A 16082-nucleotide genomic window follows, 5' to 3' on the forward strand; every position below is an offset into this window, starting at 1 on the left:
CATATTCATAAGGGCTTATATAGCCGAGGCGGAAAACGCACGGGTATTCAGCATGACAATGCTGAGGATGACGGGTTCGATTCCCGGTCGGTCCAGAATCTTTTCGTAAAGGAAATTTCCTTAACTTCCTTGGGCATAGAGTATCTTCGTGCCTGCCACGCGATATACGCATGCAAAATGGTCATTGACAGAGGAAGCTCTCAGTTAATAACTGTGGAAGTGCTCATAGAACACTAAGCTGAGAAGCAGGCTTTGTCCCAATGAGGACGTTGCGCCAAGAAGAGAGAGAGAGAGATCATCATATTCATATTCATCATATTGACTTTAAAAAATATGAAAAATCTGTATATGTTCAGAGTGTCATTTGGAAATTTACCATATTTTGATCAATAAAAGTGCCAAGTGTTTTCAGCGTTTTTAAACTCTTTTAATGTAATATTTTTATACAGGACCTACTAAACTACAAAAGTAGGTCCACAAAAGTTTCATCGAGTACATACTGAGATATAATGTTTTAAATATGTGTTCAAAAATCTTTTATAACTTTCAGAAAAACTTATCCGATCTCGCTCAAAATTTTACCAATGGAGCTTTAATATATGATCCAAGATTGGTAAAAATTTCAGCGTTTTTGATTGACGTAATAAAAAGTTATGAATATTTTTTGAATGAAAAATTATTTTGACCAAAATATTCCTGTACGGACAATTGTTTGATACACTGTAGAAATAGCTGCCAGAGTATATCACTTAAAAATTCAGCTGAGTATCTTCTCAATTTTATTGTCGCTTCGCCACCAATCTGAACTTCGCACAATCGAGTCGTGACTTGTCTCTTACTCGCGACGTTTTTGAATCATGTCAAAAATAGTGCGCACCTTTCCATTGTTATCAGCAACACAGCGCACTAGATGCGAAAAACTTGCGTGTACTTAATGTGTCGTCAAAGTCGTCAAAGAACCACTTTTAGAGCTTTCAAAAACGCCATTCCGTTCAAAAGTTATTGATGATTTTCTAGAAAAAAAAATTTCTAGAAAAAATAGACACTTTTCTACTATGTTTTCTTGAGTTACAAAAATAACACCTCTCTTTTTTATATGTTTTATAACAATATTTCTTCTTTTGAATGCTGGAAAAAGATATTTTTTACCTTTGCCCCAACCCGTAATATCGCGTTTTGAATAAACTATGATTTTTGAAGAAAAACGCTCATAACTTTCGAAGCAAAAGAGATAACGATCGTTTCAGCGCACGAAACGACGCGTTTTCAAATGCTCTTCAAGTGTTTCTTGAGTGACTTTGGTGAAAGAAACTGAAAAAGTTAAAGCCAAAAAACCGATTTTTCTTGAATCACCCTAAGCTAATTCAGAAAAATATCTCTAGATCGGTCAATCTTAAAGCTACAAAAAAAAAGACTGTCTTCAGCAAACTTGCTCAAAATTAATAGGTCTCCAACTTTTCCGAAGAATGTATATAGTTATTCTTGCCAATAAAAAAGTCTGGTTTCCAATTTCTGTGAAAATATGGACCAACCTAATTTTTATGTACATTGGAAAGAGGTCCTTATTATTAGAAACAACTTTGTAGAAGTCCATATTTCTCTAAAAAAAATAATTTGAAGGCGCTGCATGCATCTTTCCTCGTAAATCGGGTTCGTGGACATGTAGAGCAGGGGTTCCCAACTAGGGGCCCAATGATTTTTTTTAGAAAATATGAATTAAATAATTAAAACTGAGTTGTTTGAGCACAGTGGCGTAGCCTAAAATTTACTATGGGATGGGTTTTCGACGATCAATGATACTTTTTTTTTTGACACTCACATTTCGTAAGCAATGATGCAATGAACATTAAATTTGAGTAGTTAAAAAATAGCGGCGCAGCCGAAATTTTTTTTTTTTCTGGAAGCGTTTTATACTGAAAATTTGTTCCTACAAATTGTGGTGCTTGGGGGTTTGGTAGTGGTTAACCCTAAAAAATTATTCAATAGATATTTAGATTTCCGAGTTCCAAAATGTTTTAGTCTCCAGAAACACTTACCAAAACTGTCTCCATGGATGTACCAACTTTGACATTCTGTATAAATATGGGGATTTCTGAGATGTTTTGAAAGATCTCGTTTTAATCTTTAAAATAAAGAATAAATGTTAGGAAATATAATCTTTATGAATGAATAAGCACCTGGACATGTTCTGGAAACTATTGAAAAAATCACCGCTTTTCCAGTATTTCTGCAGAATCAAAGGTTTTGTACCCATCTCTTGTTTTCACGTGTTCACAATTGCAATTTAACATTTCACAAATTTCACATTTCTTTGGTAATACCGCGGCACCCCTGGACTGGCTTCATGTCCCCCTGGCAGTCCTGCAAAATATCAGTCTCAGTGCCTGTTTTTCAGCTGAAAATGAATGACTGCGGCGGTCGTTTTCAGTTCCTCGATGTGAGAACCGACAGAGTTCGAAAGCTCCATTCGTGAGCGACCCAACAAGATCAATTCCCAATCTTCCACACACTACTCATGCTGAAAGGCCATTCGTCTCAAGCGGTGGCTTGTGAGAGTGAGTGCCCTATACGCTAGCACGGGTGAAAACACTCAACTACAGAAAATTGAATGGAAATTTAGCCCTGTCAGCTCTCGCTTTCAGCACGCTGTGTGCGAGTGTGAGTACCTATTTCATTTCGCTCCCGTGTTGCTGATCGGAAAACAACAATGACAGGAAAACCAAAACGGAGAAAATGAAAAAAGCAAAATATCGCTATCATAAAGGCCTTTCGAAAAATTGCAGCACTGCCCCCTGGGGGCTGCGGACCACCGGTGGGGAGTCCGTGTGTTAGAAATTCCTCAACGAGTTCTGCTAGAGCATTCTTAAAAAAATCTAGGCATCTTCTCTAGAAATACCATCAAAAACTCCTCCATCAAGTAGAAGTTTCACTAAGAATTCTTTCAGGAGTAATTCCATGAACTCTTCCAGCAATTCTACCAGAAATTCCTCCAAGATTTCCACTAGAAATTCTTGCAGAAATTCCACCAGGAATACGTTTGCTAGTTTCACCAGCTTTTTTCTCTAGTAATTCCGAAAAAAATAACATTTGATAGATTAGACCAGGAATCCTGTCAGGATTTTCAAAAGGAATTCTTTAAAAAATCCTCAAGGAATTTGTCAAAGATTTTTGAATGAAATTCATTCAGAATTTCCTCCATGAATTCTGACAGGAACTCCTCCAGAAATTCTTCTTGAAATGTCTGCTGGATAAGTCTCGAGAAATTTCCACAGAACTTCTGGAACTGGTAGAAGTTTAAAAGGAATCCCTCGTGAAATTTCTGTAGTAATAATAGTAAGTAAACCGGCTGGAATTTATGGAGGAATTGCTGGTGTAATACTTAAAGGAATTCATGGCAAACTTTTTAAAGAATTCTGTGTTATTCCTACTAAAATACCAGAAGGGATTCCTGGTTGAATTCCTAGAGGAATACCCCGTGACATACCTGGAGAAGTTCTTGGGGGAAATTCTTGAGGAATTTATGTTGACTTTCCATGCGTATTGCATTAAGGAATTTCTGGTGGAATTTATGGTGCAATTTCAGATAGATTTCTGGGGTGGAAATGTTTGATTAATTCCTGGTATAAGTAGTGTATTAATTCTCCGAAGAATTTCTGGACGAATTCCTTGTGGAATTCATGGAATTTATGTACGTGAGAGAATTTTAGTGCATTTTTTCTAAGAAAACTTGAAGAAATTTTCGGCGGATTTCCTGGAGGATTTTTTGATTCAATTTAAAGACAAATTGCTGGTGTAACAGTACAAAATAAGACCCAACACTAAATACTAGACACTTTTGCTCAAGTTGACGACATCATTTAGTCCATCACGATCGCAATTATCTACCCCGAACTGAAATAGGCAAGCGCTCTAACTTACGTACAGTGTATCAAACAATTGTCCGTACAGCATTTTTTTGGTCAAAATAATTTTTCATTTAAATGATTAAAACTTTTTTATACGTCAATCAAAAACGCTGAAATTTTGACCAATTATAACCCATATATTAAAGCTCCATTGGTAAAATTTTGAGCGAGATCGAATAAGTTTCCTGAAAATAATAGAACTTTTAGTAAAACTTATAATATTTTTGAATACATTTTTAAAACATTATATCTCAATAAGTACTTGATGAATCTTTTTCAATATATTTCGTGTTACAGCTTATACCTAAGGCTTTCATATGCAGCTTCGTTTAAGGTTTTATATTCACTACAAAAAATATTTAAAATCTGTATATGTTCAAAGTGTTATTTGGAAAATTATCATATTTTGATCAATAAAAGTGCCAAGTGTTTACAATTTTTTTTAAACTCTCTTAATGATATATTTTTATACAGGACCTACCAAACTACATATGAAGAGTAGGTCCTATGGATTTTTCGTTCAGTTAATGCACTTTTATTGGTGGAAAACGTTTGGCAGATTATAAGTGCAAAATATGGTAAATTTTAAAACATCGTCAACTACATACGCACATTTTTCATATTTTTTGTAGTGAATATAAAACCCCAAACATGGCTGCACATGAAAGCCATAGGTATAAGATGTGACACAAAAAAAAAAATGAAAAAATTTCATCGAGTATGGTAAGTGGGGGCAGGATGGGTCACCTAAGAAATGGATCCCTATAACTTTCTAAATATAAATCGCATTTCTCTGTATTCTACCACGACTCTCAGATACACTAGTCAGCTATGATATAAGAGTATAAAAAGGTTATAAAGTTTGAAACCTGCGTCTTGACAAACAATTTCCAAAACATGACCCATCTTGCCCCACCTCATTTTAACGGGGGCAAGATGGGTCAGCTATAAGAAAACTCGATTTTCCTCCAACAAAAAATACTATATCTTCTAGTTTTTCTCTATACATCTAAGCTTCATAGACGTACAGATTACATGAAGAAAGTGTTGAAACATATCGGTAGATTATTCTCAGAACTAGAAGATTTTTGTTCGGGTAGCCATAAACGGACTTTGAAAACCTATATTTTTTTAAGGAAAATTTCAAAAATATGTTCTCAAATTTTCAGTGCTCTCATCGCTTCGATAATGTAGGTCACAGAATGGCCTTTCCATGAAAATTAAAACATTTTCAAAAACTATGCAAAACATACCGAAAAATTAGGGTGACCCATCTTGCCCCGTTTACACAATACACGTAGTCATATGGAATGTATAGCATAAGGAGTTTAACTAAAAATATTTTATTTTTTTCTGTGCGAGGAACGTATAGAATTTTCAAAACAATATACCACTTTTTTGTGCATCCCCGTCGTTCATCTGGGAAAATTATTGAAAGATTCAAAACTTATATTGTGCGATTGAAAACGGTACTGACCCATCTTGCCCCCTGACCCATCTTGCCCCCACATACCATACATATTGAGATATAATGTTTTAAAAATGTGTTCAAAAATCTTATAAGTTTTACTAAAAGTTCTATAACTTTCAGAAAACTTATTCGATCTGGCTCAAAAGTTTACTAATGGAGCTTTAATATATGATTCATGATTGGTCAAAATTTCAGCGTTTCTGATAGACGCATAAAAAAGTTATCAACATTTGAATGAAAAATTATTTTGACAAAAAAATTGTTGTACGGACAATTGTTTGATACACTGTATGTTATAGTTAAAGCATTTGCTGGTTATCAGTCAAAAATAACTAAGTGCATCAAGAAGTTGTTCTAACTAAACTATTTAAAACACTTCTTTTAGTAACTATACTAAATTAAATTCTACACAAGCTCCTTAGGTATGAGTAAATCAATCGAATAGTTACCTGATTTTTCGTTTTTTGACAATCTGAAGTGTTGACTCTAACTGCGCATCCAGAAACGAACCTAACTGAGTTTTAACTTGCAATTCATCTTTCACAGTAGGTTCACTCAATGGGCGGTGATTGAAATCGGAGATAAAATTTAGCATGATTGATTTGCCAAATATAAATTAAATAAATAATAAATATTAAATAATTGATAAACTCAGTCTTTTTGAATTTAAAACTTAATCACTTTGGTAATTCACTATCACAGTTTAGCACTTAGAATGACAATCAGATCGTCTATATTTCATTTTGAATGCACTTTTGGTATGCTCATACAATTTTAGTAATTGAAGGAAAGGTGTTGACATATATTTCATTCTCAATTTAAACGTATTACTTAAAATAAAAAATCTGAGCAGTCAGTTATATTCATGTCGAAGAAAGATATCACACTGACCGATGATAGTACCGGTATTTGTATGAATGAGCAAAGAAAAATAGACCCAATCTAGCGAACTGTCTGCAACGCTGAAGTCCTGTCGCAACATGTTCACACATGTAGCAGTAAAATTCTCTATTCGATAGATGATAGGCACGCGAAAAACGTATGACACATTCCGTAAGCCAAACGCCTCAAGATAGGCAATCAATTGCATGCGTTTATTCGAGGCCTACTGCATGTAAACTCCAGCGCAGTGAAGTGGATAGGGAATAGGTGATATCTGCAGAATGAGTGAGCAACGCATGATTCTAATAGAGAACATACTCTAAAGTAGACAAGTATGTCTATCTATTTGGGATAATCTTGTTATTTAAACACCTGGATGCACAATGGATATTATTTGAGTGGTAAGTTAATTGCTAATTTCTACGATAGTTGGAAAAGAACATAAAAGTAATGAAGTTTAATATTAAGAAATGTTACCCATTAGTAGTCTTCCTCGTAGCCATAATAGTCATCGTCGTCTCCAGTGTTCAGCATGTCAGCAAGAGATTTATGCTCCTTTTCCGGTTCCGGTTCCGGTTCGTCTTCTACCTCTTCATCGTAGTCCTCAATGATGTGTTCTGTTTGAAAATACATTGCAATTAGAAATACCAATTAACAGTGAGAATATAAGAATTTTTCAAAAGTTACAGCTAGTTGATCAGTTTTTGAAACGCTAAAGGCTTGCCTGTCCCGATCATTTTTTCTAACCCCTAGTGTATGTTACAAATAAATAAATAAATAAATAAGTAGTATAAAAGTACCGTGCTCGATTTTGAGTGCTGGCGTTTCTACGATGACCGGCTTCACATCTTCGCTCTCAACCACAGGAAGCGTCGCCGTAATGGCAGGTTTTCTGCGAGATGAACCCAGCAAATTTACGGGAGGTCGAGCTGCGCGACTAAGCGCCGTTTCCGGCTTGATTCTGGTTCGTGACAGAACATCAATATCACTCGATTCGTGCTTCATAGGTACTTCCTGTGTTGGTTCTGCAGGACCGGCACTGTCAGTGAGTGTTTTCAAAATATCGTAATTGATTTTGGTGGAAATTTTCTTCTCCTGCAGCATTTTTTCGATAGCTTCTCCGGCCGAATTCGACGGCCCGATGTTCTTCTTCCGTGCGCTTTTCCGTTTCTTCTTCTCGGGTTTTCCTTCCTCGCGCTCCTTTGCTAAACGTTCTTCTTTTTCCTTCATTTCTTTGAGATGTTCAGCATGTAGCCGATTCCACATCATGTCTTTATAACGAGCTTCTTCTTCCGTCATAATGTAACCGTTTATTTCATCGTCATCTAAATCATCTAACAAAAGCTCTCCATCGTCTTCTCTGCTTTCGGACTTGGAAATCTCTTTCCGTTCAACATTATGTGAACACATAGCCAGCAAATCCGGTTTGATACCTTCCGGAACAATCTTACGCTTCCCGTTCAGTTTCATGTCACCACTGGTTTCATCAGGATTTTCCTCCAAACATTCATTGATAATTTCTAAGGTAGACTCTTGGATGAACTGATCCGTCTCGCCGACTTCATCCACTGAGATGTCCTCGCCTTTGTATTTACGTCTTTTGTTTCTACTTTTGTGTAAATCTTTTTCCAGCGCTGCATCGATCTCTGCCTGCAACTGGTTGAACTCCGTGCTCGATTCTTCCAATTTCTGCAATCGCTCCTTATCCTTTTTTCGGGCCGCCTTGAAGGCCGGTGGATCCTGTTCGGCTTCCAGATCAACTGACATGAATTCATCCAATGTCAGGGCACTGCTGGGAGTTTCGCCAAACTCAACCAACCGCTTGCGAAGAGTCGACTCGTGGATTTTCACAATCCGGACAATGTCGTTCGGTGTGCGGCTGAACTCGTGCATACGGGCGGCCAGCAGCAGGGCTGCACCGCAAAGTCCCGAAGGACGTCGGCCCGAATGGATGGAGTCTTTCTTCATCCGTTGTACCAAACGCTGCGCTGTCATCGAAACTTCGTGAGTTTTTTCGGCGAATTCCAGCTTGTTGGCATAGCGCATGATATAGATGCAGGGATCTGAAAAAGTAAGTAAAAACATACAATAAGTAACGATGGGTAACATATAATAACTTCAGCCCTTCATCAAAACTCAAGTTCGAATAGCAATTAGCGAGCTACAGGCTAACTGTTGAAAATGTGTAGCTAAAGCTAAAAAATTCCGGTAAGAAATCAATGAATGAATCCCGAAATAAATTTCTGATTGAATCCCTGAAAAATCCAGGAAGAATACTTGAGGGAATGCCGGAAGTACATATCTCCCCGGAGAAATCCCCAAAGGAACCTCAGGAAAAACTTATTAAGCAATGTCTAAAGAATCCCGAGAAAAATCTCTAAAGAAATGCCAGGAAGATGCCTTAAATGAATCCCTGAATGAATCTTGGGAGAAATTCTTAAAGAAAACTCGAGAAAAAGAAAAGTAATTATCTCGAAAGGCATTAACGAATGAAGTCTGGGAGGAATTCTAAAAATCCAAAAAGGAGTTGTTAGTACGCTCTAGAATTTGTAGTCTGAGCTTTTTCATGACCATTGGTGAAATAGATTTTTACGTATGATTACCCACTTTTTATTTCTGTTTGGGTTCGCCACTACGACCAGTTAATAGAGCTATTGTGACGTATCCTTAGAGTAGGAATAACGAAGGATAACCTTGAAGTAACTGCAAGATGAATCTCTGAAGATACTACTGGGCTAATTCCTGCAGGAACTGCTGTATGAAATCCTGAAGGAACTGCTGCAGGAATACCTGGTGGTTTGAGACTCTCTCTAAGAGAAATCCCTACAGAAACTTATATAAAATCCCTGATTGAAATTTAAGATGAATCCCTGGAAAAAAGTCCTAACTCTAAGTCTCCTAAACTTATATCCTCCGAAAGGATTCTTTCAGGCATCCCAAAAAAGGTATCCCGGAGGAATCTATGAAGAATTTCCAAGAGAAATTTCCGAAAAATGTTCAGGCGGAATCCCTGAACGAGTTACAGGAGGAATTCATAAAGAAATTCCAGGAGGATTTCCCGAAGGCTCCAGAAGGAATCCCCGAAGAAATTTCAGAAAGAATCTCCGCGAGGAATCTTCGATAGAATTCCAGGAGGAATCCCCGAAGTAATTCGGGGAGAAACTCCCGAAGGAATTTCAGGAGGAATTCCCGAAAGAATTCCAGGAGGAACCCCCGAAGGAATTCCAAAAAAAAAATCCCCGAGGGATTTGTAGGAGGTAGCCAACTAACATTTTCAGCGGTATAAGCTTCAGTCATCTGCTTTCTGTTGTGTAACCATCAAATTGAAGCAGTCAAAGCTTAGTAAAAGGGAAGCTAGTCAAATATAAACCATAAGCTAATACACGACTGCAAAACAAGCACCATACAGCTACCAAACTCGGTTTTCAAAAATCAATCACTTGTCACTGGGACTGCCTTTACTGCACTTTGTTCCAACTCCGGGAGATCTCCAGGAAGATGTAAAAACTTGAACAAATCGAATAGGCGTCCCCACTAACAAAACAGCTGCTACTATACAGTACAATTCGTAATACTAACAAATCCACAAACCAGAAGCGCTTTGAAGGTCGTTATGGGATATCATTACAGCTAGAAGCTGTAATAAAGAAACTGTTGGTATACCAACACGGCTTGTCGGATGTAAACATTATTGTCAAAACAAACTTCGAGCGTGATATATAGCTACTACACAAATACTTTACAGCTATCTATCTCTGTGCTGTGACATTATTTTGGTTGCTTTTATTACACTTTAATCCAACTCCGGAAGATGTACAAATCGAATAAGAGTCCTAGCCAACAAAACAGCTGCTTTTATATAGTACATTTTGTAATACACAAATACACAAAACAACAGCGCTTAGTAAGTGTTTAAAGAACACTCTTTCAGCTAGAAGCGGTGACGGAAAATCTGCTGGCGCAATCACACAGCTTCTTCAATGTAAACATTGCGTTTGGCGTTTCACAAGCTTTTGCAACAAGATGAAGTTGGATAAGGTTTCTTGTGGCACAATTATGAAGCCTTGTCTGGAGTAAAACAAAACGGGCTATTTTCTATGCTATTTATAAATAACAGTATGGCAGCGAGGACATCATCGGGACCAGTGAATTCGGAGATCGGGAGTTCGATTCCAAGTAGCGGCAAGTACTTTAAAAATTCAATTTTAAAAGCATTAATTCCAGTTCCACAAGTATTGCGTCACGGTACATATCCATAAACTAATTATATTTAATCGATTAATTTGGGGATGCCGTAACTATAAAAAGGCTGAAAAAGCGCCTTCTCAAGAGGTTATTCCGTTAGTGGTTACATAGGAGCCGAGAAAAGAGCTATGACTAGGTGGCATAGAAGCTGATCGCACAGCATGTACAAGTGGATTAAGTTCGCCAGATTCATTGGTATAGGGCTTGCATAGAAGCTTCCGGCCATATGTACAACACAGTAACTCAGCATCAAGCCGTATTAAGGACGCTTTGTTGACGTTTACATTTACAATAAATGTTAGTTGGGTATCCCCGAACAATTTCCAAGCGAGATCCTCGAAAGAGTTTTAGGAGAAATCTCCGAAGGAATTCCAGGAGGAATCTTCGAAGAAATTCCTGGAGGAATCCCAGAACTAAATCCTGGAAGAATTCTTGAAAGAAATCTTGTAAGAGTTCTTGTAGAAACTCCATGAAAGATCCATCAAGGAAATCTTGGAGATATGCCTGATTATACTGCCGTAATTCTGCAAAGTGACGTAAGCGCCATTCAAAATGTCGATATTTTTTGGTATATTATACATCATATCTGGTGTAAAATTAACACTGTGGTATGCCAGCTGCGCTAGAATCCAAAATCTAGTGGTAATCTATCATCTATGGAAAGAAACTTAAAGGATAAGCAAGAGTTTTATGCATAATAACCAAAGAATTACGGCAGTATAGCCCTAAAGAAGTTCTTGAAGAAATCCTTAGAAGAATGCCAGAAAGAACGTCTGGAGAAATCTCTGATGTTCCTCTGTAAATCCTAGAGGCATCCCTGATTCCTCTTGGAAAAACCCCCGAAAGAACTCCAGGAGGGGTCCTTGGAAGAACTCCTGAGAGATTCCATGAAGAAATTTCTTGAATCTCCGAAGGAACTCCTGGAATGATCGCTGAAGGAACTTCTATTGGAATCTCTGAAGGGGGAATCTCCAAATTCTCTTCGATTGTAATCCCTAAATTCCTCAGATTCATCTGTAAGAATATATTAAGTAAATCCTCGAGTCTTGTATTAACGAGATTTTTCCTCTTTGCTTGGAGGTATCCTCATATTTTTTGTAAGATGATAACAAAATCCTGGAGAGATCCCTGAAGGAACTTCTGAAGAGATATGCAGTACACGATCTTCTGAAACTCCTGAAGGAATCTCTAAAAAAAACTCTTGGACTAATCCCTGTAAGGACTCCTGTACATACTCCTAAAGGAATCCTTGGAGTAACTTCTAGACTAATCTCCAAAGGACTTCCTTTGGGAATTCCTAAAAGACTTCTAGAAGAATTCCTGATTGATCTCCTTGAGACATCCTTGAATCCTTCGAAAATATAATCTCTGAAGGAACTTCTGCAGCCTCCTGAAACTACTGGGGAGATCCCTGAAGGAGCACCGATACTTGAACGAACTTCTGGAGCAGTTCCTGAAAGAATTTATACATTGCAACCTCTACAAAATTTCCATAAGACATCCCGAAAGAATTTCAAGAGGAATTCCCGAAGATATATCAGGATATATTCTTGAAGAAATTCCAGGAGAAATCATTGAAAGAACTCCATGAGGAATTTCTTTAAAAAATATTGGAGGAATCCTTGAAGGAACTCCTGCAGAATTTACTAAAGGAACTCCTGGGGAGCAACTCCTGTAGTAATACCTGACAGATCTTCTGAAGATATTCATGGTGAAATTTCTAGAGGAATCTCTGAATCCTCCTGGATGCATTTCTGAAAAAACTACTTGTGATAACTTTGAAGGAACTCCTGTAGAGATATTTAAAATAACTTTTGGAGAAATTTTTGACTGGAATTTTAGAGGAATCTTTGAAGGAATTTTAGGAGGATTTTTTGAAGGAATTCCAGTAGGAATCTCCGATGTAATGAAACTCCTGTAGGAATCTATGAAAAAAAAAAATTCTGGATGAATCCCTGATGGAGATCTCCTGGAGGCATTACTGAATCCTTGTAAAAGAATCTCTCAAGAAACTTCTGGAGAGATGTAAATGATAAATAAATATTTTTTTCCATCCACTATTTATTTATTAAGGCCCAATCACCATATAGTTTTACGGGGCCGACTTTCGTTTTTACAATGCTATGTTATTACATTATAAGTTCACCACTGGACAAAAAATATATTTGAAAGTCTACTAAGTTGCTGAAAACAGATGTTCTAACAAAGGATATTTAACTATTATTTTTTTCCAAAATTGCACAATTACTGGGATCAAAGCTATAATTAATATGCTTGTAATACTGTCCTTAATAAAAGTTTTACAGAGAAGATTAACAAATTGAGAAATGGAACATATTGATTTTCGAATAGCTGAGCTGGCTTTCACTTTTTGGCTTTCATTCCTTGTAGATAGCTGTGAAGACCTTGATGCGAAACTGGGTGTTTCTCGGCGATCCAGTGAATTTTGCGAACGATTCTTAAGATTGGCATATGCAATTTTTCGCATTGTCCGTTGCTTACTTTGAAATTGTTGATGTTTCTTTTGCAGCATCGGCTTGTGATAAAAGAAGCGCACTGGTAGTTTGACATTGCGAAACTGTAGGTAGTCCGGTAAAACTGTAGCAGCAAATGTGATACGTATAGCAGGTAAAGCATTCTTCTCGCTGATATTGGTAGAACGTTTGGTGAGATAACAAGCATCCAATACCGGTACCGCAGGTAAATCTTTAGCCATATAAATGCCAAATCCATTGCGTCGCACTTCGGCTGGATCTAGATGCTGATTACACAAGTTTACAAAATAAAACGAAAGTCGTGAACTTCTGTCAACGACCAAAATTTTTGAAGCACAATTTAGTGCTGATTTCGAAACCGATCTCGAACCGATCGAAACTTTTCAAAATATGTAATTTACTAAAATTCAAATATATTGCGTTTTGTTCAACCAATTTTAAATCTATTTCCATAAATTAAAAGCTGAATACAATACCATTCGGTCATCTGAATACAGGTTTTGCGTCAGATTGATGAAATTCAAGATATTGGCGAGTTTTAGGGACGATCTTCTTAAATTTTAGCAAAATTCCCTAATTTTTTTGAAGAAATGTATTTTTTTCAATAAGAAAAAAACAACTTAAAAATTTTTTCTCGACGTTTATTTGACATATCATATGTAGGCGAGTTACAGTAAAAAATTCAGCTCAATCGGAGCATTGATTACGGAGAATGAGGTGTGTGAAGTGAGCGACGTTGCTTAAAAATAGAACAAAAATCGATTTCAAATCATCAACCTTGTATGGAAAGTCGAAAAATTTTCTGCTCTACTGTAATTTTTTTCCTTCGCGTTTTCGAACTCAGGGCATGATTCTACACCAAAAATGATCATCAGCTTACCGAGTTCAAAAATTCTGTAAACTAGTGTTATAAACGACGCCGTCAATCTCAGTACGATGGGCTGGTGCATAAAGATGAAACGTTGAGCGAATTTGCGAAGAAGATTGCAACAAGTCGTTGGCTTCTTTTCGGTTGTCGAAAGTGATCTGAACCTTATCTTGGTTCAAATATTTCGTCTCACTGACAGACTTGTAGGTTCGATGAAGAAAATCAGCGATATCGAACACATTAATTGGATTATCCAACCGGCGAAGACAAACTATAAAAGGAGCGATTGCCATTTTCGGATATATTCTAATCCTCTTGGCTGATGCAGACACTGTTTCCATTGTGTGGAATGAGGTAGTACTTTGTTTGTAAAAAACACTACGCTTGCTTCAGAGCAAAGAACAAAACGATCCGATCGATTCGGCAACTGAGGGTCAACTGGTAAATAAATAATAAAATCTTATAAAAAAAAAGAAAAAAAAATGCCAAGAGTTTCGTATTTAGATGGAATTCTATTTGAAATCTATTTGATTTTTTTTTTGAAGTTCATAATAACAGTCTTCTTCATAGTTTGCTTAAAGCAATAGAAATATAAAATGAGACAGACTACAGTACGAATGACCTGACTTCAAATTATAAGAACGTACTATTTTAAATTTTAAGGGCACAACTTTAGTGTTTGATTTCTTTTTGTTGATTTTCTCTTGAGAGTGTTTTTATTCCGAAAATTCGTTCCTTTTTTGGATTACCTCTAGGTGATCAGCAAGAGAGAAGATTTTTACTAGCATTTACTTTCTAGAACTGCAAAATTATCCGAATATGAATAATCCATTTTTTCTATCGTTAATAATCATAGGTATTACAGTAGACGTTCGGTCTTGCAAACGGTTTAACCGCAATGTTTTTACTGCAAGTGCGGTAAGTTGAATTTGCAGTTATCTCACCGCTTAACGTCAAAATAATGTCAGGTATAGGACGTTGGGTGGATATAGCTTAAAAACGTCATCGAGCCTCTGTTGACTTGATGCACCATTGTTGTAACCTCGGTTGTAACCTTATTAGATGGTAACAAAAATAAAAGAATCACATTTTTAGAAATGACTTAATCTTTAGTTGAAACCTATGCAATAAAAAGAGTTGCTTTTCAAAATAATTAAAAAAAAAACGTCGTGCGTCTTAGCATATGTCCGTCACTTCACAATTTAAGTGATTTAAAACTAACTCATAGTTAAGTCCATTCCTTTACCATCAGCTTAGCAATGTAATTTAGCTTATGCATCCGGAAGCGCAGTCAGCGCTAGAGCAACTTTCAATCACTTGATCGTCACATAACTAGTGCAAGTTGTCAACGTTTGCATTCAATACATAGATGCAGCGCTAGAGGTAATCCAACATCAATCATCATGGTTATCTACTCGGATAAGTTCCCCGTCTTATTTTCCATTAAAGCAGTAAGCAATTGCCTAATGTGGGAATAACATGACGTACATAAGTTGCACAGCATAGACTCAAAGTATTACACAAGTTGAAGCATTCGATGATCAATTCAATGATCAATATTCACGTCTGAAACAAATGCACAAGTGTAAAATGTCATAAATAAGAAAAATAAAATATTTACGTATTTGAAAACACATGTAGACAAACTGTCTATTTTTCTAATGATATAGATTTAATAATGCATGATTTACTAATCTTCCCAGAAGAGATCTATTTTCGGTCCGAAACATTTGCATACTTTCGTGGACAACTTTATAGTGCTCCGGCAGACACGCAATAAAATAGCTTGAACATGTAGTTACGAAAGATCAGAATAGGTAGATGGTTCTGGAAGAAAAATCAACTTTCAGCACAGCACTTGCTTGCCATCATGTCATGAACCGGTAAGGACAAGCCTATTCGCGACCAACGACAACGCAAGCTAGATGCAACGCATACGGATAGACAGACACAAACAGTGCAGTGTGTAGTGCTATGCTTTGCTACAAAGTGCACAGATCGTTACGTCACCGAATGCAATTTCTCAATAAACTTGAAAACTAACCAAGGAGACGGGGCCCCCGCGATCATACTAGTGCAGCAACCTGAACCTTCCCCAAGTCGAGATGCATTAGCTAATGAAGAGCGTTGATAGTAGTGCAGCATTGCATTGGTGAATGCAGTTTTGTTTCTCTTGGGTAGATGTACCGGAGACGATTGTTAAAAGCCGGTGTATG

General features: G+C 36.9%; 2 protein-coding genes across 3 annotated transcripts in view; both read right to left on the bottom strand.

The window, feature by feature from the left end:
* The window catches only part of LOC109423519 (protein pellino), a 157054-nt gene extending 150782 nt beyond the window's left edge, over positions 1 to 6272 (bottom strand). The window contains exon 1 of one of the 2 annotated variants that reach the window (XM_062846098.1): positions 5826 to 6272. In XM_062846098.1, coding sequence (XP_062702082.1) covers positions 5826 to 5971 — 146 coding nt within the window. In that variant the 5' untranslated portion in view covers positions 5972 to 6272. The remainder of the gene's footprint in view (positions 1 to 5825) is intronic. The other variant, XM_062846102.1, reaches the window with a different exon arrangement.
* Positions 6273 to 6555: 283 nt separating this feature from the next.
* Positions 6556 to 16082, bottom strand: part of LOC109430199 (transcription factor IIIB 90 kDa subunit) — a 104002-nt gene continuing 94475 nt past the window's right edge. The window contains exons 3-4 of the mRNA XM_029866920.2: positions 7059 to 8321; positions 6556 to 6875 (exon numbers count right to left, since the gene is read on the bottom strand). Of these exons, the coding sequence (XP_029722780.2) occupies positions 6739 to 6875; positions 7059 to 8321 (1400 nt within the window). The 3' untranslated portion in view covers positions 6556 to 6738. The remainder of the gene's footprint in view (positions 6876 to 7058; positions 8322 to 16082) is intronic.

The sequence above is a fragment of the Aedes albopictus genome, chromosome 1 (genome assembly GCF_035046485.1).
Source record: "Aedes albopictus strain Foshan chromosome 1, AalbF5, whole genome shotgun sequence".
Classification (NCBI taxonomy): domain Eukaryota; kingdom Metazoa; phylum Arthropoda; class Insecta; order Diptera; family Culicidae; genus Aedes; species Aedes albopictus.